Source organism: Salminus brasiliensis, chromosome 12 (genome assembly GCF_030463535.1).
Source record: "Salminus brasiliensis chromosome 12, fSalBra1.hap2, whole genome shotgun sequence".
NCBI classification, from domain to species: domain Eukaryota; kingdom Metazoa; phylum Chordata; class Actinopteri; order Characiformes; family Bryconidae; genus Salminus; species Salminus brasiliensis.
Window position 1 is genome coordinate 35,939,683 of NC_132889.1, and position 24,570 is coordinate 35,964,252.

A 24,570-nucleotide genomic window follows, 5' to 3' on the forward strand; every position below is an offset into this window, starting at 1 on the left:
CATGCAGACGAAAAAATTCAATAAAATACAACCAGCACACCTGAACACCACGCATTCCAGTGTGAAACGCCTCAGAACCGCTACAGCAGCGACCTCAACCCCTTAACGACCAAAACCACCGCCACTGCATCACTCCTTCAACTGCCCAGCACCACCTACCAACATACTTCCAACAACTTCTACTACAGCAGAGGAATCAGGGAAGCAGCTCCTAGCCATATTTCACCAGACGCTGAGCAGTCAAACCGTCCAGAGAGGGACAGTTCAACAGCGGAAAGCTCTGAGTATCATGTGTAATATGCACACCAGCATTGAGAAGGTAGTGAGCAGGAGAGAAGGACTGTGATGATGACTATGACAGTTTAGCACTGTTTTTTTATTTTATTTTTTTTTATTTTATTTACAAGCTATGTTCACCACTGATAGCCAACATACCACACTAACCAAGCTCTGATTTGCCCACATATAGCATATAAGAATATTTCAGGGAAAGTGGAGCATCCAGCTTCACCCAGTCAGTCTAATGAGTATCTATGGACTTTACTATAACCTATATTAACATTAACATGTGCAACAGACAATCAACATGCCAATCAACTCTGCTGATAGCCGGAAGAAAGCCCAGCTATCTGCAAGGACATCAGACCAATTATAGACAGACACACCATGGCTCAGCCAATGACAATCAAGAATGGACACGGGTCAACCAATGACAATCAAGGGACATCAAGCAACCAGGTACAATTCAGCACCTACATGAAGCAACCAATGACAATCAAGCGTGGAGATGGGTCAGCCAATGATGATCAATGGACAATCAGTGGCAACCAACCATGATCCAGTATGGACATACAGCAACCAATGATAGTCGAGCGAGTACATGCAATAAGAAGCAAATCTTTGAGGTTCAAGCCAGTGGTGTCCAACCAGATGAGAGCATTTAGTAGCTAATAACCAACAGTCAGAATCCAGCAGCCCAGCAGCACCAGCCAAGCCTCTCTTGGGGGGGGTGTTACTTACATCACACACACCTTTACCTATTTAATGACTTGTTTATTTAGATACTAATATACAAAAAATACAGACACTAAACGGTAGATCCCCAACATACCCATATTAAATATCATATATTTTTTAGAAGATACACTATATGTCCAAATGTTTGTGGACACCTCTTCTAATGAGTGGATTCTGCTACTTTAAGTTGCACCCATTGCTGACACACACACAGCTAGTCCAGTCCCTGTAGAGAAGAACTGCCAATAGAATAGGACTCTCTGGAGCAGATGAACAAAATATGAACCTATTGGCATCATGCTGCCTAATGCCAGTGGGCTAGAGGGGTATAAAGCCCCCCAGCATTGAGCTGTGGAGCAGTGGAAGAGCTGTGTTCTGAGGAATGATTAGATGAATGAGATGGTCCAGGATGAGGTGGGGTGGTGATCATCCAACATCCTGACCTCACTAACGCTCTTGTTGTTGAATGCAATCAACAACAGCCTTAGAAGCAGTAGAGGCAGTTCTTACAACTCTTTGTAATACCCTCGATTTTGGAAGAAGGGTAATGAATGAGCAGGTGTCCCAATACTTTTGTCAATTTAGTGTATTGATATATTCCATGATCTATGGCAAAGCCAGCAGCGAAGCGTGCAAAGTCACTCTTAGAAATGTCTTTTAAAAGGTCCCACCAAGGATTCTTTAAGCGATGCCATAGAAGAACCAATTTTGGTTCCATAAAGAACCTTTTCTGTAAAAGTGATATGTGTCTGTGAACCATATAAAGGTTCAAAGATGTGGACGTAAAGGTTCTCTACCAATTTTAAGGATATTCACATATACAGAAACTAGCCAAACGTGAGAAGTTCAGACTATTTGAAGATATGTGGGTGGAGTTTATGGATCTATAGCAGATATATGGTAGATATATAGATATGGTAGATATATATGGACGGGGAACCAGTCTAAATGTTGGATGAGTTGAGCTTTTTTTGAAAGCTAACGGAAGTGCTCCACCCAGCCTGACTGTGTATTTAAACAGTCTGGTAATGAAAATCATTAAGGAGATGATGGTAGACGAGATGTTCAGGGTGGGGTGCTTTCCTGCCTTGGGGCGGTTAGGCACTGGGCTGCTTGGCCTTGCTTTAACTTGGGGTGATTTTACCAAACATACACTGTAGAAACAAATGGACCTAATTGACTTGATTCAAATGTGTGCATTATTCCCACACGGATAACAGATACACTGTATGTCAGAATATTTATAGACACCCCTTCTAATGAAAGAATTCAGCTACACACACGCACACAGCTTGTCTAGTGCCAATAGAATTGGACTCTCTGGAGCAAACATGAACCTGTCTGCACCATGCTACCTAATGCCAGGCGTGGGCTAGAGGGGTATAAAGCCCCCCAGCATTGAAGAACTGTGTTCTCTGGAATGATGGATGGTGCTCCATCTAATACTTTTGGGTTGTGGTGAGGAAATGGGGATGCCGAATGCAATCTCATCCTCACAGCAATGCTCCAAAATCTAGTAGAACGCCTTCTTACTTGGGCAGTAGAGACAGTTCCTCCAGTAATAACAGGATCAACTCTTTTTTAATACCGGAATCTGATTTGAGCAGGTGTCCCAATACTTTTGTCCATATAGTGTATCGACACAATTATATCAAAAACTGCACTCATTTTGCTTTTGTACACCATTGAAGAACATTTCATGATGAATGGGACAATACAGATGATCTAGAACCTCATTACATTGGTGTACAAGGTCCAGGGAACGTTCTAAACGTCTCCTATAAGGGTTTATAATCACTTAATGTGGAAACGAGGAAAGGTACATGTGGCTGCAATGAAGTAAATACAGTATATTCAGTGTAGCAGTAAGTGCAGCTGCTCAATGACTGGGTTGATCTGTGGTTGCTGAACGTGCATCAGGATGGACCCCGAAATGAAGGCCCCTGTGTGAAGAGCAGAACGAGAACAATCAGACAATCAGTGTAGTGTGGATAGGGTTTCCTTATTGATCAGTTCATGTACATTGATAAAGGTCTCCAATGTGATTTTAGTTATTCCTCTATTTCACGACTTGACAGTTTTTCTTTCTGTAAAAATTCATGATGATTCTCACTTTAAAGTATCTGTGTGTGTGTGTGTGTGTGTGAGTGTGAGTACACTGTAAGAAATGAAACTAGGGATGTGCTGATATGGGGGCTGCATTGAGACAACATCTAACTTGATCAACAATACAGATAAGCAAAACACACCGATCAGCCAAAACATTAAAACTACCGGCCTAATATTCTGTAGGCCACCAAAACAGCCCAGAGCTCCACAAGACATCTGAAGGTGTCCTGTGGTGTCTGGCACTGTCTGACATTGTTGTACACATCCTTTAGGTCCTGTAAGGCCTTGAGCACCCATGGCCCTGTGGCCGGTTCACCAGTCATCCTTCTGTGGTGTAGTACGTTTGGTAGGTACTGACTACTGCATACTGGGAACACCCTACCTAACCGGATATGATATACAGGTTAGATTCAGGTCAATTCACTGCACTCATTCTTTCAGTGTATGGCGTATGCTTTAGTGTGTGTGTGAATGTGTGTGTGTGTGTGTGCTTGCAAAATCATGAGTAAGTGTGAGAGGGCAGCAGTGTTACTGTGTTTGTCATTAGAACCGTGAACATTTTTAGTGTAACCCCTTTTGTGAATCTATTAAAGACTGAAATCAGGAGACGGCTGCGTACTCTTCTTGCCTGGCTTTAGGCCCGACACGCATGGTGGGCTCTACTCTAATCGCACCACCCACCCACAGTCTTCCTCTCCTTTTTCTTACTGTACTATCTTCTCCAACCACTCCCACAGTCCATCAGCCACCATCTATCTCCATATCTCTCTCTATCTCTCTCTCTCTCTCTCTCTAGAGAAGGGTTGCAGGGTTGCTCTGCTGGCTGCAGTTTGGCTGCTGTTTACTTCTTACTGTCAGTGAACAGTAGCATTTCCTGCCTATGTGCCTGTGGATTTCCTGTTTTTGTTGCTTGTGTTACCACACCCCCCCGAAAATAATGCAAAGCCGTTCTCACAGGGGCCAAAACGCAGAGAGAGAGAGAGAGAGAGAGAGAGAGAGGCTCAGATCAGCTTGATTGCACATACAGTTTCAAAGTTTATGCAAGTTTATGCACACACTGCCAGGACAAATTTTATATATTGAATCAATTCCACTGATTTTTCTACGTTTGAGCATGATCAAACAGCTCAAAATGTAAGTCATTCAGAATGAGCTTGGTGTGAAATGCTTAGTTTTAGAGAAACTTGCCGAGTCAGGACTGTTCACAGTGGCGGTGAACGGAAGCAGGCATCTGAAGAAGAGTTTAAACGCTCTAAAAGCTCAGTTTCAGAAAGTTATGAAGTCCCGTGACACTATTTATTTATCCATGGTTTTAAAAATTTGGGGGATATAAAATATATTTTTCAACCGTTCATGGTGGAGGGATACATGCAGGCTGTTGTACAGCAAAATAGTCCCCAAGAGAGCATTCTTTTTTAGATTTACCACTATTGCACCATCATCACCATTTCACGTAAAGCTCACGGGTGAGTTAGGATAGTAAATAAAAAGCCTACGTTTGGGACACAGTAAGAAATCGGTAGAAAATCGGTAGTAATCTGAGTGGGTAGGTTTCTCTACAGTGAACCATTTCACTCCAAAGCCCTCTCTGAATATATATATATATATATACACTAAAGCTTAAAAGTGCGCAATAGACTTTATATGGTCATGGGTCTTGTCCAGTGGTCATGCTGGTCCCTATCTGAAGTTTACTCTCAGGACTTCCGGTGAGCTGGACTTAACCGGTCTGATTGAGCCGGATGTTAATGAACTGTTCAGCACGCAAAGAGTGTACAACCACTGGAGCGGTCACGTCGCCCAAATCCCCCAAAGACCCCTCGTCTGCCAGCAGGACACTCTTATCTTGTCTGTTTGAATGCAGAACGCTCCCTCGGCTCCATCTCTTCATCTCTCCATCTCTGCCCCTCCCTCTATCTGTTCATCTCTGGCCCTCTCTGCCCTAAAATCACACTTTTCTCCAGTGGATACACACATCCTGCCTTTCTCATGACCTGTCCAAGACCTATCCTCTCTTTACTCTAGGCCATGTTTCTAATAAAGTGGCCAGTGAGCGGAAGCACAGGTAGGGGTTTCTAATAAAGTGGCCAGTGAGCGGAAGCACAGGTAGGGGTTTCTAATAAAGTGGCCAGTGGGCGGAAACACAAGAAAGGTGTTTCTAATAAAGTGGCCAGTGAGTGGAAGTACATGGTAGGGATTTCTAATAAAGTGGCCAGTGCGTGAAAGGACAAGGTAGGTGTTTCAAATAAAGTGGCCAGTTAGTAGAAGTACATGGTAGGTGTTTCAAATAAAGTGGCCAGTTAATGTACAGGACAGGCATTTCTAATAAAGTGGCCAATGAGTCAAAATACAAGGATGGTGTTTCCAATAAAATGGCCAGTGAGTGCCACTCAGTACACTTCAATGCAAAACAAGGCCCAACAGCAAGAACACCATGATGCAGCGTCAGACCAGAGCACTGGCAACCCTTTTAATCTTTCTCCAGAGGTGTGTAACATAATGAACAGAAGTGAGTGTGTGTGTGTGTGTGTGTGTAAGAAGACGGGTCCTGGTGAGGAGGTCAGTAAGCAGTTTAAGATTCTCTTAATTAAACACATTAGTCTTATTTCTACTCAGAGCAGAATTCAGCAGTGTTTACAGTCTATACTGCAGCATAAGACACCAGCAGATCTCTCTCTCTCTTTCTCTCTGTGTCAGTGTCTCTCTCTTTCTTTTACTTTCTTTATCTCTCTATATAACAGTCTCTCTCTCTCTCTCTCTCTCTCTCTCTCTTTCTCCTCCTGTCTACCTCTCTCTCTCTCTCTCTCTCTCTGTGTGTCAGTGTCTCTCTCTTTCTTTTACTTTCTGTATCTCTCTATATAACAGTCTCTCTCTCTCTCTCTTTCTCCTCCTGTCTACCTCTCTCTCTCTCTCTCTCTCTCTCTCTCTCTCTCTCTTTCTCCTCCTGTCTACCTCTCTCTCTCTCTCTCTGTGTGTGTCAGTGTCTCTCTCTCTTTCTTTTACTTTCTGTCTCTCTCTATATAACAGTCTCTCTCTCTCTCTCTCTCTCTCTCTCTCTCTCTCTCTCTCTTTCTCCTCCTGTCTACCCCTCTCTCTCTCTCTCTCTCTCTCTCTCTCTCTCTCTCTCTGTGTCAGGGTCTCTCTCTCTTTCTTTTACTTTCTTTATCTCTCTATATAACAGCCTCTCTCTCTCTGTGTGTGTGTCAGTGTCTCTCTCTCTTTCTTTTACTTTCTTTATCTCTCTATATAACAGTCTCTCTCTCTCTCTCTCCCTCTCTCTCTCTCTCTCTCTTTCTCCTCCTGTCTACCTCTCTCTCTCTCTCTCTCTCTCTCTTTCTCCTCCTGTCTACCTCTCTCTCTCTCTCTCTCTCTCTCTCTCTCTCTCTCTGTGTCAGTGTCTCTCTCTCTTTCTTTTACTTTCTTTATCTCTCTATATAACAGTCTCTCTCTCTCTCTCTCTCTCGCTCTCTCTTTGTTGTCTCTCTCTCCTTTTATGACTGTCTTTTTATCTTTTTTCATTTTCTTTGATCTTTCTTTTATCTTTGTCTTTGTCTTACTCCTGCTCTCTCTCTATTTCTCTCTTTCTCTTCTTTTTATCTCTCTCCCTCAATTTGCATATCTCACTCTTGTATGTATCCTTTCGTTTTCTTTATCTTTTGATAATCTGTCTGCCTCTCTCTCCTTCTGTCTATTGCTCTATTTCTCTCTCTCTCTCTCTCTTTTATCTCTCTCCCTGATTCACTGTATCTCTCTCTTTCTCTCTCACTTAAATTCTCTCTCTCTCTTTCTCATGCTTTTCTTTATCTCCTCTCTCTCCCTCTAATTCTCTCTCTCTCTCTTTTTCTCTCTCTGTGTTTTTCTTTGTGTTTCCTGTCACAGGGGAAGTGCCTCACCCAGCCTGTTGATGGCTGCTCCCCATTGGCTGCCGCTCGGAGGGACAGTGATTTGGGGGGTGATAGGGAGATCGGCTAGGGGGACAGATAGAGGGAGCGCGGGACGGAGAGACGGAGGAGGAGGTCAGGGCAAAGCACTGTGTGTGTGTTTGTGTGTGTGTGTGTGTGTGTGTGTGTGTGTGTGTGTGCGCATGTGGGTTAGTATAAAGCAGGCGGAGATGGAGAAGGTGCAGAGCAGAGCGCAGAACAAACTCTGCTGAAGAGGAAATAGCTGACAGAGCGAGGGGCGGACGGAGAGGGAGAGATGGACAGAGAGACTCGGGGACGAAGGACAGTGGAGGAGTAAGACTGGACAAAGCTTTCTGAAGGATCTGGACACTTCTGGTGGGTTTCTGTCCTCGTATTCTCCTGTCTGTGAGGCTTTAGACTGACGCCTGACCTTCAGGATGACTTTTCTTTCTTTCTTTCTTTTTTCTTCAGAATTTCGACTCTTCTGTGTTTTAGGAGACAGATGTTGCTTCCAGATGTTTTTTTTTTTTATCTGTCTCACGTCTCTCTGTCACAGTTTTCTCACGATCAGGGTCACAGGTCTCTCTTCCTCCCTCTATCGCTGCAGCAGTGCTACTGCTAACTTTCTGAGGTAGCGTGACAGCAGCAGATCAGCTCTCACTGCTTCACCTTCTGAGTGTGAGGCTTCATGTCTGCTGAGGGACACTTACTGACCAGCTTGCTTTAAAGCTGCAGTCTAGACCTGCTAGAGCTGAGCTGGATGGACAGTCTGTGGTCAGAACTTCATAATTTTCAGTCCTCGCAGCCTGTGGACCTTATCACAGTTCATTTCCTTTTCCTCTTCTTCTTCTGGATCACTGAAACCCACGCTGCTGTTCGCAGAGGTTCCTGATTTGTGAGAAGAACTGTTAGGTAAAATGTAATAATAATAATAATAATAATAATGACTGAGAGGATGTGGTGGGTTCAAACGACCTAGGATGGGTTTTGATCATCCGCATACTTGCTTGCTTTTTTGTTCTTTTATGCAGGAAAAAATATCAGAAATATGATTATAGTGAATGCTACAAATTATTTAGGATCTATTAGAAAATATTCAGTATCCAGTATGAATTATTCTGTAACTACTACTTTTTTAGCAATTACTATGAAATATTCAAGATCCAGTATTTCTATTCAGGATACAGTATTTAGTTACTGCTATAAAATACTCCAGTACACATTATTAAGTAATTATGATAAATTATTCAGTAATTGCAATTGTTCAGTAGCTTTGAAATTTTTTTAGTAACCACTATGAATTCTTCAGTATCCAGAATGTATTATTCAGAATCAAGTATGAAATATTCAGTAACTCCTATAAATGATTCAGTTACTGCTTTAAAATATTCTGCATCCAGAACAAATTATTAAGTAATTATGATAAATTATTCAATAATTGTAAATATTCAGTAGCTATGAAAAATCATTTAGTAACCACTATGCATATTTCAGTATCCAGAATGAATTTTTTCAGTATCCAGTATGAAAAATACAGTTACTCCGAAAAATACTCAGATACTGCTATAAAATACTCAGCATTCAGTATGAATTATTCAGTAATTACTAGAAATGATTCAGTTACTACTATGAAATATTTAGTAGTTAGTGTAAATTGTTCAGTAATTGTGAGACAAGTATAATAAAAAAGAGTACATGATAAATGGTTCAGTAGGTTCTATAAACTCTCCAGTAATTCTGGTGATTTATTTAGCACGCATTGTGAATAATTCAGTAACTAAGATGATTAATTCAGTCTCCACTATGAGTTATTCAGTAAGGATGTAACTGATTTCAGTAGTGAAATTGAAAATATGCATAGCCACGGTCGTTATGAGGGTGAAATTAAAGTGTAGACGCATTCTGTGGATTAATAATCAAAAAATATAATTACTATTTGTTTATTATAGCAAATATTATGTGCTATTGCCAACAGAGAGAGCTGGAAGTGGAGGGAAATGAAGTCGCACAATGGCTTTAATCTAATTCTGGCCCACCAGGATGGACAGCGTCTCTCATCACTCTGGTCCAATCTCGCCTCTCCCCACCTCTCCCAATCCTTGTACCAGTGTCTAGTTTTACAGTGACGCTGGACGGGGCTTGGGGGGGGCTGTGTGAGGACCACCATCAAGATCATGCACGTACAGTCTGCATTATCAATGTCATTAGCAACTTATTAGCTCACTATTCAGTTTTACTGCTGCCACCACTCACCTGTTGGCTCCTTATGTGTACGATGGAGAAGTTCGGTGAGATTTTGCATCGTGATTTTAAGTAAAATTTTAAATAAAATGTAAAAACTAAATAAACTTTGCTAAAAAAATAAAAAGTATGAACCTTGTTTGAGAATCTTTATCTATGACTTTGAATGCACTGATGAAAGCAGTTTGTAGGCCTCACACTTGTTACTCTACGTTTGTATATTTGTGAGTATATAAATAGACTTCTTAGTTCCTCACATTTTGTTTCCCCTTTTTAATGTTTCATTTTATTCCATTGTGCTGGTTCAGCTCCAGGGCTGCCTTTGTGTTGAAGCATTAGCATTTTATTTAATTTATTTTTACCGAAAGGATCCAAAAAGAGCAGAATAGAGTCTTTTAGACTTCAACTCGTCTCAACATGTGACTAGCGGTAAGTTAGCTAACTGGCTAATGAGCTATGAGCTATCCCATTCAGCTACTTTAAGATGCACCCATTGCTGACACGAGGTGAAAATGCACACATATAGCTTGTCTAGAGCCTGTAGAGAAGTAATGCCCACAATGCCCAATGCCAGGCGTGGGCTAGAGGGGTATAAAGCCCCCAGCATTGAACCGTGGCCCGGGAAACTGTTAAATGTGGGGGTGCCTTTATATTTTTATTAATGACATTTAATTTTTAAGGCATTTCTTCAGTTTTATGAGTTTACTGATATTACCTCCATCTCTTAAATAAAGTTTAAAAAAAAAAAAAAAAAAAAAGGTTTTCATGGGGTGTCCTAATTTTTTCACATGGCTGTATATAGCCAACACTGTAGCACTGTAACACCTTCCCAAGCTGGGGGTTTCCTTTGTCCAAGCTGAGGCTTTGTCCGGGCCTGTTTTGCCGGTTCCACTGCAGTTCTACATTTCTATGCAAAACTCAAGAGTTTGGGGGTTTTAGACTAGTTTAGGCTACTTTTACCTTTTACTCACTGATTCACTTCACAAAACACGTAACTAAACTAAACTTAAGTCCTCTAAACTGAACCTCCATGCAGTGCAGCTCTGTGTATGTGCTCCAGCCTCAGTTGCTCTCGGTCAAACGCCATTGTTTTCTTTCCCACCCGCATTCCGCCAAGTCCCGCCTCCCGCCTCCATTGGCTTATAGTAAAACGCGTCGAGCACTGTGATTGGCTAACAGTGTCCCACATTCGCTACAGAGGAATTTTCCTCATTTCACAAGTCCGCTTTGTTTACAATAGAAAAGCACGTAAGCACAACCACAGCAGCAGCAGGGAGCCACTGGTCATAACAGGTTACAACAACCCGTGTGTTACTAACAAAAACCTTCATAAAATTAACCATTTTACATTGTTATGGTATAATAACAACAACAACAATAATAATAATAAATATTATTAATAATAATAACCCTCATAGTCATCATCATAATGATAGTAATAGCGACAGCACTAATAATAACAATAATAGTGCTACTTATAACGTCAGCAACAACAACAATAATAATAATAAATATTATTAATAATAATAACCCTCATAGTCATCATCATAATGATAGTAATAGCGACAGCACTAATAATAACAATAATAGTGCTACTTATAACGTCAGCAACAACAACAATAATAATAATAACAAATTGTTGTTGTTATTATTGTAGTTATTGTTGTGTTTTATGATTTAAAAGTATGCACTGTGCTGCTCATAAATAAAATTAAAGCATTAACCATATACTAAATCAATTAATCAATACTATATATAATAATAATAATAATAATGATGATGATATTGATAATAATAATAATAATAATAATAATAATAATAATAATGATGATGATGATGATGATGATATTGATAATAATAATAATAACAACAATCATATTAATAATAATAGTAATAATAACAATAACAATGATAATCATCATCATCATCATCATCATCATTATCATCATCATAGCGACAGCACTAACACTAACAATAATAGTGCTACTTCGTCAGTAACAACAATAATAATAACAAATTGTTGTTGTTATTATTGTTGTGTTTTATGATTTAAAATGATGCACTGTGCTGCTTATGAATAAAATTGAAGCATTAACCATATATTAAAGAGTCCATATCATAGATAACTGCCTTTACAACAACTTATAAAACGATTTGTATCAATCAATACAACAACAACAACAATAATAATAATACTACTACTACTACTAATAATAATAATAATAATGATATTAATAATAATAATAATAAAATAAAATTGTATTTTCTAGACATAGAAAACATGATCAGATAGATTAAAATGTTCTAATATTTATGTCAAAAAATTATTAGAAAATGAATAAATAAATAATAATAATAATAATCAAACACATTTACATTGAGCTATCTATTCATAAACACATTAACAGTCTTAAACCACACTAACAGAAAAGACAATTATAAATATAATATAATTTAATTATATCATATAATCATAAATGTATAAAAATAGTTTTGAAAGAAGGTTATAAATAAACTCATGCACATATGCGTGGACCTCTATCGGCCAATCACAGCCCGGGGGCGGGTTTTCCGGAAAACGGGCGGTGAGGGAGGAGGCCAACCACGTCCTCAAAAGCAGGGTTCGCCCGAAACCAACCTGGAGACCAACATGAAGCGCCTGGTAGAAGAGACAGTCCTCAGCTGAGCTCAGACAGGACCAGAGGAGCTGCTCGAGCTGACAGAGAGGCTGTGATCAGCGAGCAGAGCCGAGAACTGCTGAGAAGTTCAGCCACAGTCCAAAAACCCCAGCCTGGATTTTGGTTGGTGATCTGCTGCCCCGAGGTGACCGCGGCTGCTGCATGGACCTTCGGCCGCCGTGTTGGAGTTGACGTCGATCACTACAGGTAAGACGAACTCGCAGAAACCGGGAGGGACCAGGACGGTGGGTGGGTACAGACCAGCAGAGCAGTGCAGGTCAGCCTGGACCACACTTAAAAGTCCTCTGGCTGTAGAGGAACGCTCCCAGCCCTGCTCCTGGGTGACCTTCTGTCCTGCACGTTGTGGAGGTTTCCTGCTCTAGACTCAGGACGAGCTGGATCAGGTGTGTTGAGAGCAGAGTTAACACTGCTGTGAAGGGCCAGGGATGGAGCAGCCACCTGAACATCAGGTCCAGACCTCCACCAGTACTAAGTTCCCACTATGGATCTGCGGTGAAACGTCTTAAAACATCTATCAGCTCATAAACCTTCTGTGTTTGGATCATTTTCATATAAAAATTGATAAACCTCCAGAGTGAGAGAGACGAGCAGAATGAAATTAATCCCAAAAATTAAAATATATTTTTTTTTTTCTTAAATCGACAAGACCTCATTATTATTGTTTAATAATTCATATTTTTGTTTCCTAAAACTGACATTTAAACTTGATTATTAGCCAAATAACTACAGTTAGCATCAATTTCACAAACCCTACAATTGAACCCTGAGGGACTCCACAACAGTGCCAAACCCATTCGTTCGTAATGGCTTCTGCATTAGGACTAATAGCTGGATAATAAAGCTCCTCAGGTATGTTATAACTACTCTTCTTTAAAAAGAGCTGGTTTTAATTAAAGCTTTTGACATAAGATGAGCATCTAAAAGTTTAATCAGTCTTCTCAAACGTCTCAAACATTTGCCTGCAAGAAAAAAACAAATCATCACATCAGATTTCTGATATTCCACCCAGATTATAGCAGTTAATACCCATTCATACCAATATACTGCTTATATTATTATATTTATATTATATTATAATATTATTATTATTATTATTATTATTACAGCTAGTTCTGCCCTCGTAATCTGATTGACTCACGATAACCTGGAAACGACCAGGAAGCCTCTGAACAGTAATAGCCAGTGTATTCTAACAACAAGCCACGCCCCCGAACCCAAACACTCTCATTATAACCAGTGCAGATCTGTCTCTTCATGCCATTAGCTTTGAGGTGGAGAAGAGAGAGCTCAGGATGACCCTCAGTATTTAAATGCAGCAGTGCTCGATTACAGATCGGACCTCATTGTCTTGATGAAGGTCATGGAGGCCTCAACTTGCACATTTTAGGACTTGGATCTGCTGGAGTCCATGCATTGACGGGCCAGAGCTGTTTTTGCGGCACGGGGGGTCACAGTATTAGGCTGGTGGTTTTAATGTTATGGCTGATTAGAGGATGGCTTTATTAGAAACATAGCAGGCTAAGACATTCCACTCACTGGCCACTTTATTAGAAACACCTACCTTGTGCTTCAGCTCACTGGCCACTTTATTGGAAACAACTACCTTGTGCTTCCACTCACTGGCCACTTTATTAGAAATACCTACCTTGTGCCTCCACTCACTGGCCACTTTATTGGAAACAACTACCTTGTGTTTTCAAGCACTGGTTACTTTATTAGAAACCCCTACTGTGAACTTCCACTCACTGGCCACTTTATTAGAAACACCTACCTTGTGCCTCCACTCACTGGCCACTTTATTGGAAACAACTACCTTGTGTTTTCAAGCACTGGTTACTTTATTAGAAACCCCTACTGTGAACTTCCACTCACTGGCCACTTTATTAGAAACACCTACCTTGTGCCTCCACTCACTGGCCACTTTATTAGAAACACCTACCTTGTGCTTCCACTCACTGGCCACTTTATTAGAAACACCTACCTTGTGCTTCCACTCACTGGCCACTTTATTAGAAACACCTACCTTGTGCTTCAGCTCACTGGCCACTTTATTAGAAACACCTACCTTGTGCTTCAGCTCACTGGCCACTTTATTAGAAACACCCACCTTGTGCTTCCACTCACTGGCCACTTTATTAGAAACAACTGCTATGAACTTCCACTCACTGGCCACTTTATTAGAAACACCTACCTTGTGCTTCAGCTCACTGGCCACTTTATTGGAAACAACTACCTTGTGTTTTCAAGCACTGGTTACTTTATTAGAAACCCCTACTGTGAACTTCCACTCACTGGCCACTTTATTAGAAACACCTACCTTGTGCCTCCACTCACTGGCCACTTTATTGGAAACAACTACCTTGTGTTTTCAAGCACTGGTTACTTTATTAGAAACACCTACCTTGTGCCTCCACTCACTGGCCACTTTATTAGAAACACCTACCTTGTGCTTCCACTCACTGGCCACTTTATTAGAAACACCTACCTTGTGCTTCCACTCACTGGCCACTTTATTAGAAACACCTACCTTGTGCTTCCACTCACTGGCCACTTTATTAGAAACACCTACCTTGTGCTTCCACTCACTGGCCACTTTATTAGAAACACCTACCTTGTGCTTCCACTCACTGGCCACTTTATTAGAAACACCTACCTTGTGCTTCAGCTCACTGGCCACTTTATTAGAAACACCCACCTTGTGCTTCCACTCACTGGCCACTTTATTAGAAACAACTGCTATGAACTTCCACTCACTGGCCACTTTATTAGAAACACCTACCTTGTGCTTCAGCTCACTGGCCACTTTATTAGAAACACCTACCTTGTGCTTCAGCTCACTGGCCACTTTATTAGAAACACCTACCTTGTGCTTCCACTCACTGGCCACTTTATTAGATCCCCTACACTGCCGTCTAATGGTGGAGCTCAACCTGGTGTGTATTAGTGCGTAATTACCACTTGCTTATTGTGGCTGTTGGGTAAGATAGTATCTTTGAAAATGCAATGGAAGTCAATGGAGCATTTTTATTGGTCGGTTCATCATTATACAATGTAAAAAAAAAAACAGATTGTGAAAAACAGCTAAAGTGGAGATACAGGGTTGTTTGTGCAACAGTGTATGACTATATTGCCACAGTCTTTTTTGTGGTCTGTTAAAGCACCTGACTCATCACCCACTGCTGCTTTGGCCATGAGGGAGTTTCTCTGGTTTATCAAACAAACCTGGTCCTGAACTGAAGAACATTTCTGTGTGATGACTCATTCCGTACATACACAAGAAACATGACATATACACACATGGACAAAATTGTTGGTACCACTTGGTTAATGGAAGAAAAACCCACAATGGTCACAGAATAACTTGAATCAACAAAAGTAATAATGTATAAAAATGCTATGAAAATTAACCAATGAAAGTCAGACATTGATTTTGAAATGTGCTTCAACAGAATTATTTGAAAAAGTAAACTCATTAAAAAGGTCTGGACAGAAATGATGGTACCCCTGAAATAAAGTGACCAAAGGGACATGTTAAATCAAGGTGTGTCCACTAATTAGCATCACAGGTTTTTACAGTCTTGTAATCAGTCAGTGGGCCTATATTTAGGGCTACAGGTGGTCACTGTGCTGTTTGGTGACATGGTGTGTACCACACTCAACATGGACCAGAGGAAGCAGAGGAAAGTGTTGTCTCAGGAGATTAGAAAGAAAATTATAGACAAGCATGTTAAAGGTAAAGGTTATAAGACCATCTCCAAGCAGCTTGATGTTCCTGTGACTACAGTTGTATGTATTATTCAGAAATTTAAGATCCATGGGACTGTAGCCAACCTCCCTGGACGTGGCCGCAGGAGGAAAATTGATGACAAATCAAAGAGACGGATAATACGAATGGTAACAAAGGAGCCCAGAAAAGCTTCTAAAGAGATTAAAGGTGAACTTCAAGCTTAAGGAACATCAGTGTCAGATCACACCATCCGTCGTTGTTTGAGCCAAAGTGGACTTCATGGGAGACGACCAAGGAGGACACCATTGTTGAAAACAAATCATAAAAAAGCCAGACTGGAATTTGCCCCAAAGCTTCTGGGAGAATGTCCTATGGACAGATGAGACAAAAAAAAACTTTTGTTCACAGACAGAAAAATGAAACATATCAAGAAACACTGTCCCTACTGTGAAACATGGAGGAGGCTCTGTGATGTTCTGGGGCTGCTTTGCTGCATCTGGCACAGGGTGTCTTGAATCTGTGCAGGGTACAATGAAATCTCAAGACTATCAAAGGATTCTAGAGAGAAATGCACTGACCAGTGTCAGAAAGCTTGGTCTCAGTCGCAGGCCATGGGTCTTGCAACAGGATAATGACCCAAAACACAGCTAAAAACACCCAAGAATGGCTAAGATGAAAACATTGGACTTTTCTGAAGTGGCCGTCTATGAGCCCTGACCTAAATCCTATTGAGCATCTTTGAAAGGAGCTAAAACATGTCGTCTGGAAAAGGCACCCTTTAAATCTGAGACAACTGGAGCAGTTTGCTCATGAGGAGTGGGCCAAAATACCTGCTGAGAGGTGCAGAAGTCTCATTGACAGTTACAGGAATCGTTTGATTGCAGTGATTGCCTCAAAAGGTTGTGTAACAAAATATTAAGTTAAGGGTACCATCATTTCTGTCCAGGCCTGTTTCATGAGTTTATTTTTTTTTTATAGAATTCTGTTGAAACATGGTTGAAAAGCAGTGTGTGACTTTCACTGGTTAATTTTCATAGAATTTTTATTTATTATTACTTTTGTCAGATTCAAGTTACTTCTGTGACCATTGTGGGTTTTTCTTTCATTAACTGAGGGGTACCAACAATTTTGTCCAGGTGTGTACATGTGTGGACAAACGTATTGGGAAATCCTACACATTGCACCTATAGGAGCTTTCATGACGTCCCATTCTAAACCCATAAGCATTATTATGGAGTCGGTCCTCCTTTGCTTGCTTTGCAGCTCTAACAGCAGCAGGTCTGGAGCTCTGCTGCAGTTGTTGAAGACTTTCTGCACTCTGCTCTGAGCTCAGCACTCGGCCCTGACCCCGCTCTGTAACTTTACGTGGTCTGACAGACACTCGGTGGACACTGAGCTGCTCTCTGTGAGCTGTTCCTCCTAAACTCTTCCACTGTTCAATAACAACACCACTCACAGCTGATGGAGGAAGATCTAGGAGGGAAGGTCTAAATTTCACCAGCTGACTTGTTGTTGTTGGTGCAGCGATGTCTCCTATTACATACAGAACCACGCTGGAGTTCAGTGAGCTCTTCAGAACCTCACACTCTTTTACTAATGTATGGAAAGGCAGACCGCATGGCTAGGGGGACTTTATACACCTGTGGCAATGGCACTGACTAATGAAGCCCCTGAATTCAACACTTAAGACATGTGTCCCAATACTTTTGTCCGTATAGTGTATTAATAGTTAATAGAATAACTGACACAGTAATAATGGTCCAAGCTAAAGTCTTATTGCTTTAACTCCCATCGACAGGCAGCACTCTTTCTATCAGCCATAACATTAAAACCACTGACAGGTGAAGTAGTCTCAGTGGCTCCTGTTAATGGGTGGGATCTACATATTAAGCAGCAGGTGAACAGTCAGTTCTTGCAAGTGAGGTGTTGAAGCAGGGAAAATGGGAAAGCATAAGATCTGAGACACATTGACAAGAACCAGATTGTGATGTTCTAGACAATGACTGGGTCAGAACATCTCCAAAACATCAGGCATCAGGTCTTGTGGGGTGTTCCCGGTATGCAGTGGTCAGTACCTACCAAAGTAATAGCACCTACGGCTCATTGATGGTCATGGAGGCCCCACCTCACAACCTGCAGGACTTAAAGGATGTGCTGTGAACCTCTTAGGGCCTTCAGAGGTTCTTGTGGAGTATATGCCTCAACAGGTCAGAGGTGGATATCCTGCACGTGTCAATCTCATGTTTATAAATGCTTCATCTGTTTCCGCCGCTATAAACAGCATGCGGGCGGTCCTCAATACAGCTGTGTATGTAGACCTACCTTGTTACAGTAAGTGTGTGTGTGTGAGGTTAACCCGTAATAAAGACACGAGAGGTTGGTTTTGCTGCTGCTTTTAAACGCAGCAGAGCTGGCCTGTATTGGTGGTTGGTACCGTTGACCTTAAGCAGTTGAGCCTGACAGACCAGGCGACGTTTAGTGGTCTTTAGTCTACGTCATGCAGCCGCGTCATTTTTTTTTGCTGGCTGAATGACTGAAATGTGATCAGACTGGAACTTCTAGGTTTGACTCAGCATATAAATGTCTGTGCATAGCAGCACTTTCGCTTTCACTTCTCTGTAAGAGCGAGAGAGAGAGAGAGAGAGAGTGTGGTGTCATATTTCATGTGGTTAATTGTGTCAGTAGTAGAACCCTCAGAGGTTGAGAGCGATGAGCTATTGCTTTTCTGTGGGATTTAAAGATAATCTCATTATTATGATTCATTTATTAGTGAATTATATTGAGGTGCTGTTGCATTCTGTATCGCCTAGGGGTGAAAGATAATACCGACATATCAAAGTATCGCCATATTGTTTTGCAATACTGTATCGATTCTCAAAATCACAGTGTTGATTTTTGATAGTTCCACTCCCTGGCCACTTTATTAGAAACACCTATCTTGTGTTTCCCAGCACTGGCCACTTTATTGGAAACAACTACCTTGTGCTTCCACTCACTGGCCACTTTATTAGAAACACCTACCTTGTGCCTCCACTCACTGGCCACTTTATTAGAAACACCTACCTTGTGCCTCCACTCACTGGCCACTTTATTGAAAACAACTACCTTGTGCGTTAATGCACTGGCCACTTTATTAGAAACACCTACCTTGTGCCTCCACTCACTGGCCACTTTATTGGAAACAACTACCTTGTGTTTTCAAGCACTGGCCACTTTATTAGAAACACCTACCTTGTGCCTCCACTCTCTGGCCACTTTATTAGAAACACCTACCTTGTGCCTCCACTCACTGGCCACTTTATTAGAAACACCTACCTTGTGCCTCCACTCACTGGCCACTTTATTAGAAACACCTACCTTGTGCTTCCACTCTCTGGCCACTTTATTAGAAAGACTGTAGTCCATATGTTGTTATAGGCAGTTTGTGAGACGTCCACTGTTCCTTATTGGTCTTTAGGTTCATTCAGTTCAGTTCAGCTCTGTAAACTGACAGATGCCTTACATGTTTGGTGTGCTGAGCATGGTGGTGCAGTATGAAACCAAAACCAAGGATTCTTCATTTTGAAGGAAGTGTGTAAGGGAAGCCTTGAGGAAGCTCATAGTGTTAGACATCATGATTATGTCATTTGACTGTGACTTTTGCTAATGGGGCACTCCGACAGCATAAGTAAGCAAATATCAATGCATTCCAGTGTTGCATATGCATCACTACATGGAATATTGCATTGGGAGGGGGGGCGCTCAGGGGCTTCCCATCCATGGTACTAATTATGGGCAGTCAGCACTGAGGGGTAAGGTGGCTTGCTCAAGGGTTGCACTGTACCCTCACTCCCTCCGCCCCCCAGTTTCAGGGGGACTGAACTGATGACCAGTCCCAAACACCTGCGTCTCTAACCTTTACACCACGCCTGCCCCCCATCATGGTTGTGATGTCATCCTACTTGCAGGATCTTGTGAAATGCTCCGTCAGAGTGATTCACACTGACGTGAGGTTATGCAGAAGAGATGTTGGAATTTTGTGTGTTTGAGTTTTCTCCCAAGTTGAGTTAAAAGCAGAGCTTCCACTGTTGGAGAGGCTTTCCACTCTCACTCACTCACTCTCTCTCATTCTCTCAGAGATGTCTGTAGAGGTAGCTGGTCCTCCCTCGCCCACTCCCTCTCTCATCGAGGTGAGAGCAGAGACACGTTTGGTGCTAAAGAGCTTTCTTCGGAATGCTCTCTCCGTTCCCCCCGCAGACCGCCCTGGACGGATCGGGGGTGAATATCACGACCCCAACAAATTCAGGTAATACACACTCACACACACACACACCTCGGTCAGAATGGCTTTAGAATTAAAGACATACTCCACAACAAAGTAAGATAAGCTCATTTGAATATCCTTGATTTCAGAAGAAACAATGAATGAGCAGGTGTCCACATACTTTTGTCCATGTAGTTTATTCAATTTACACTCTTAAATATGATATGCTACAAAGGGTTCTTGAGAAGATGCTTCATTTTTAAGAGAGTAAATGTAATACCGTACATGGACAATAGTATTTGGACACCTGCTGCTAACTGTCTCTACTGTCCAGGGAAGAAGACTTTCTACTACATTTTGAGGGAGAATTGCTGTGAGGATTTGATTGCATTAGGCGACAAGAGTGTTAGTGAGGTCAGGGTGTTGGTTAATGATCACCACCCCACCTCATCCTCAAAACTCCCCACCCTATCCTAAAAGTACTGGATGGATCTCCACCATCCATCATTCCAGAGAACACAGTTCCTCCACTGCTCCACAGCTTACTCCTGGGGGGGGTTATACCCCTCTAGCCCCCGCCTGGCATTAGGTGGCATGGTTTCTGCTATAGAGAGTCCTATTCTATTGGCAGTACTTCTCTACAGGGACTAAAAAAGCTGTGTGTGCGCACTTACACATCTGTGTCAGCAATGGATGTGACACAACGTAGCCGAATGCATTCATTAGCAGGGATGTCCACAAACTTTTGGACATGTAACTGTTTTGAGATAATTAAAAGTTCGGCCTCCGTCTCACGGATGTGGTTCACACCTCTGTCCGCCTGTGTGTCCTGCAGTGCGGTGGTGAAGGAGAAGAAGAGGAAAGAAGAAAGTGGGTGGGACTCTCTGGACGAGCAGATCAGTGCGGCGGAGGAGAAGAAGCACGGGATTAAAAACCTGATAAAGAGGAGGCTGAAGCCACGGCCAGCCACATCACGGAGCTCGAAGAAAGACGGCAGCGCTGACCACTCTCATCACAGCCTTTCACAGAATGGCACTCTGGAGAAGCACCCGGGACAGGAGAAAGGGCTTCCGTCCAAGAACGGCAGCGCCACCATCAGGTCACTCAAGGAGGTGCAGAAAGACTTATTTTTTAATTATTGTTGATATTTATGAGCAATTTCATCATTCTGGTAAAGCACATCTCTGAACAGTTCCCTGTTTCACATTTGATAAACGTTTACTTTTGAATCCAATGGATACATTTAATTAAGAAAATACAAAAATGAAATATACAAGTATCGCTGCTGTTCAGTGGAAAACATGTATCTCCATTTTTGCCCATTTGTAGTTTTCTCCATTGTTTAAAGCCTATAGCTGCTCTGTACAGTGTGTCAACAATGCTGGATGAATAGACCAATAGTGATGCTCTAAAATGACTTAGACTAAACTCTTATTTACATTAACATCCATAACATCTGGACACAAATGAAGAGACATGTTTTTCATTGGGCAGTTGTGATATATATATATCGTTATTATCTCACTATAATAGATATATTAATTTGATGATTATATTCATCATATTGCATTTCTATTGGCCCGCTTGCCTCAAAATTTGGAAACAATGTAAAGAATTCACGTTATAAATGGAGATACATGGTTTTTGTGAGGGAGCAACAACATAAGGCTGTGCTTTCTTCTTTTCATTGAATGTATTAATTAATTGATTAATGTACTGTATTTATTTATTTGATCCAATTACGTAGCATCATTATCATCATGATCTTATTATTATTATTATCGTTATTATTATTATTATTTTTATTATCAGTAATGTGATGATCCTTGTTCTCCAACAGCATGAGAGATCCTCAGCGTCTGAAGAGGACGCCGATCGAAAAGCGGGTGAGAAAAAGAAAAAGAAGAGCAAAATGAAACTGTCCGAGCTTTTCAGAAAAATGAGCACAAAGAAAGAAGACACCCGTCCCGTGCGGCCGGCCTCACTTCCCATAGACAAGAACCAAGACCCTGCTAAATCTGTACAGTCACCATGTAAGTACACACATACATACAGAATCGCCTTACTGCTTATTACCTGCAGATCTGGGTAACCTGGCCAGCAGTCCTGTCACAGAACACATGTTTACAAATTATTTGGAAATTAATTGCCAATAATGACTAAATGTATTTTCTAATGATCAGCTTTGAATCAGAGTAGCTATTCTGGTAGTCGTAGCGTGCTTTAATAATAGTCTTATTCTGTTCTAATTCACAACACTATGGTTCTAAAGGTTTTTTGTCGCATATAAATACGTAAATAAATATTCAATACCCTGCTTTTTTGTATAAGAAATAAAAGTTACATATCGCCACCTAGTGTACAAACAACGTAGTTGTTAAAGTACTGAGGACCTTTCATTGAAAATACAGTAGTTATTAGTAATTGGTATTATTATAGATCACTATTATTACTAATGTCTGTTTATTAGCCTCACTGGCTGTATGTAAAAAAAAAAGGTTTTTAAGGTATATATATATATATATATATATATATATATATATATATATATATATATATATATATATATATATATATGTATATATATGCCATTTAAATTCTTTTTAATTAATGTGAATCTGGTAGTTCTTCTTTACTCTGAGCCATCCATGATGAATGGACCAATAGATATTCAATATTTTTTAATGACTTATATTGAAACATAAGAAGGTTTTTTTCCTTCTCCTGTAAAGTGTCCATTATAGACATTTGAGGTTTTTGCGTGACAGTGATGATATGATATGTATATGATATGTATTAATATCTGCACATGGTTATCCCCAGCCCATCCTCCTGAGTTCTACGATGGTGTGGCGCACACCTTGGACCGAATCGCTCAGCACAGTGTTAAGAGGAAATCCCCTGTTAAACCCAAATCCTTTGAGCCCAAAGGTAAACCAGAGTGCTTACTACTCCAGCAGCATGCCTGTCTGTCACCACCACTGATCCCGTCCAACAAGATCTGCCACCTTTTTTTAACTCTTCATTTTTGTGTGTGTGCAGAACACGACAAAGAGGCTGTCGTTCAAGCTCTTGTTCAGGTGCTGATGGCGGAAGGGGATGCGATCAATGAGAAGGTGAGCATCAACACAGCTCTGAATGGCCACAAGTGGTTCTTTGAAGGATACCATAGAAGAACCACTTTTGGTTCCATGAAGAGGCATATTTATAATAGAGTGAACGTGTGAGTGAGGAGAACCTTTAAATAAGTGAACAACCTCCAGACCTTTAGACCTTTAAAATGTTCCTCACACATTACGTCTCTATTACAGACATGCTTCTTTTTAATAAGGCCTGGACTCAAGGTTGCACCCACTGCAAAAGCACACACACAGCTTGTCTAGTCCCTGTAGAGAAGCACTGCTAATAGAATAGGACTCTCTGGAGCAGATAAACCTGTAAACCTATTGGCCAGGCGTGGGCTAGAGGGGTATAAAGCCCCCCGGCATTAAGCTGTGAAGCAGTGGAAGAACTGTGTTCTCTGGAATGATGGATGGGATGAGTTGGGGAGGTGAGGAGGTGGGGTGGTGATCCTGGCAATCAAATCCTCACAGCAATGCTCCTCCAAAGTTTAGTAGAAAGCCTTCTTCCCTGGACAGTAGAGACAGTTACTTCAACAAAAGCAGGATCAACTCTTTAATACCCTTGATTTCAGAAGAAACAGTGAGTGAGCAGGTGTCCCAATACCTTTGTCCATATAGTGTATATTGATATGGTTCTGGTGAATGGACCAATAGGAACGCTCCAAAATGACTTGGAATAAAATCTTTGAATTTGGCCATTAAAACTTATGAAAGATTTTACTTAATGTATGCGTAAATGCTTTGATTTTGCTTTGAAAAAGGTTTCCAGTGTAGGTTTTCACAACATCTCAGGTATCTACAATGAGTTTTATTCATTAGTTTAAGAAGTTATGTCTGAGACTCATCGTAGATAATAAATCTCAATCAATGTTGATGCTTTAAAATAGATAAAGATTATTTACAATAATCCTCAACAAAGTACACACTCATTCTTTGGCCAAAATTCAGTTTCGAGCTATTTTCTATCAAAGAAGTGAAAAAATATCCAGTTTTATTGTTTATATTCCACTTCAGTGTAAATAATTCATCCAGTTGCTTTTATGTATTCAGTGCCTTTTTAAACATGATTCTGAATCATGGTAAAATGAATCACTTTCTAATGAATCATAAAGGAATCATCTAACCATCATGAATAACTGTGTTATACAATCCTCTTATATAGCTGTAGTAGGGCTGGGAGCGTAGTAAGTTTTCTCAGTCAGAGTCATGCTGTTTTTCTCTGTGGCGCTGCTTTTATTGCTTACTGGGCGACATTAGGTCTTTAATCTGACTACAGATGAAAATGAGCTTATCAGCTACTGACTGATTGTTTCTTTCAGATCAACGCTAACCCCCTGCTGCGAGCTTCCCTCAACCGCCTCTCCTACACGTCCTTCGCAAAGCTGCTGGACTCCTGTGCCAGTGAAACCGTGGACCCGCCCCTTCCCGCTCCAGTAAGCCCCACCCTCCAGGCGCTATCACCCTGGACGGGCAAAGGTCTCCAGGGGTATCGCGCAGCGTATCCCTCCAT

General features: G+C 41.2%; 1 protein-coding gene across 1 annotated transcript in view; it reads left to right on the forward strand.

The window, feature by feature from the left end:
• The first annotated feature begins 11,865 nt into the window (after nt 1-11,865).
• The window catches only part of LOC140573603 (uncharacterized), an 81,922-nt gene continuing 69,217 nt past the window's right edge, over nt 11,866-24,570 (forward strand). Inside the window, exons 1-7 of the mRNA XM_072693040.1 lie at nt 11,866-12,154; nt 19,812-19,980; nt 20,774-21,050; nt 21,779-21,971; nt 22,762-22,869; nt 22,981-23,054; nt 24,380-24,558. Coding sequence (XP_072549141.1) covers nt 19,814-19,980; nt 20,774-21,050; nt 21,779-21,971; nt 22,762-22,869; nt 22,981-23,054; nt 24,380-24,558 — 998 coding nt within the window. The 5' untranslated portion in view covers nt 11,866-12,154; nt 19,812-19,813. The remainder of the gene's footprint in view (nt 12,155-19,811; nt 19,981-20,773; nt 21,051-21,778; nt 21,972-22,761; nt 22,870-22,980; nt 23,055-24,379; nt 24,559-24,570) is intronic.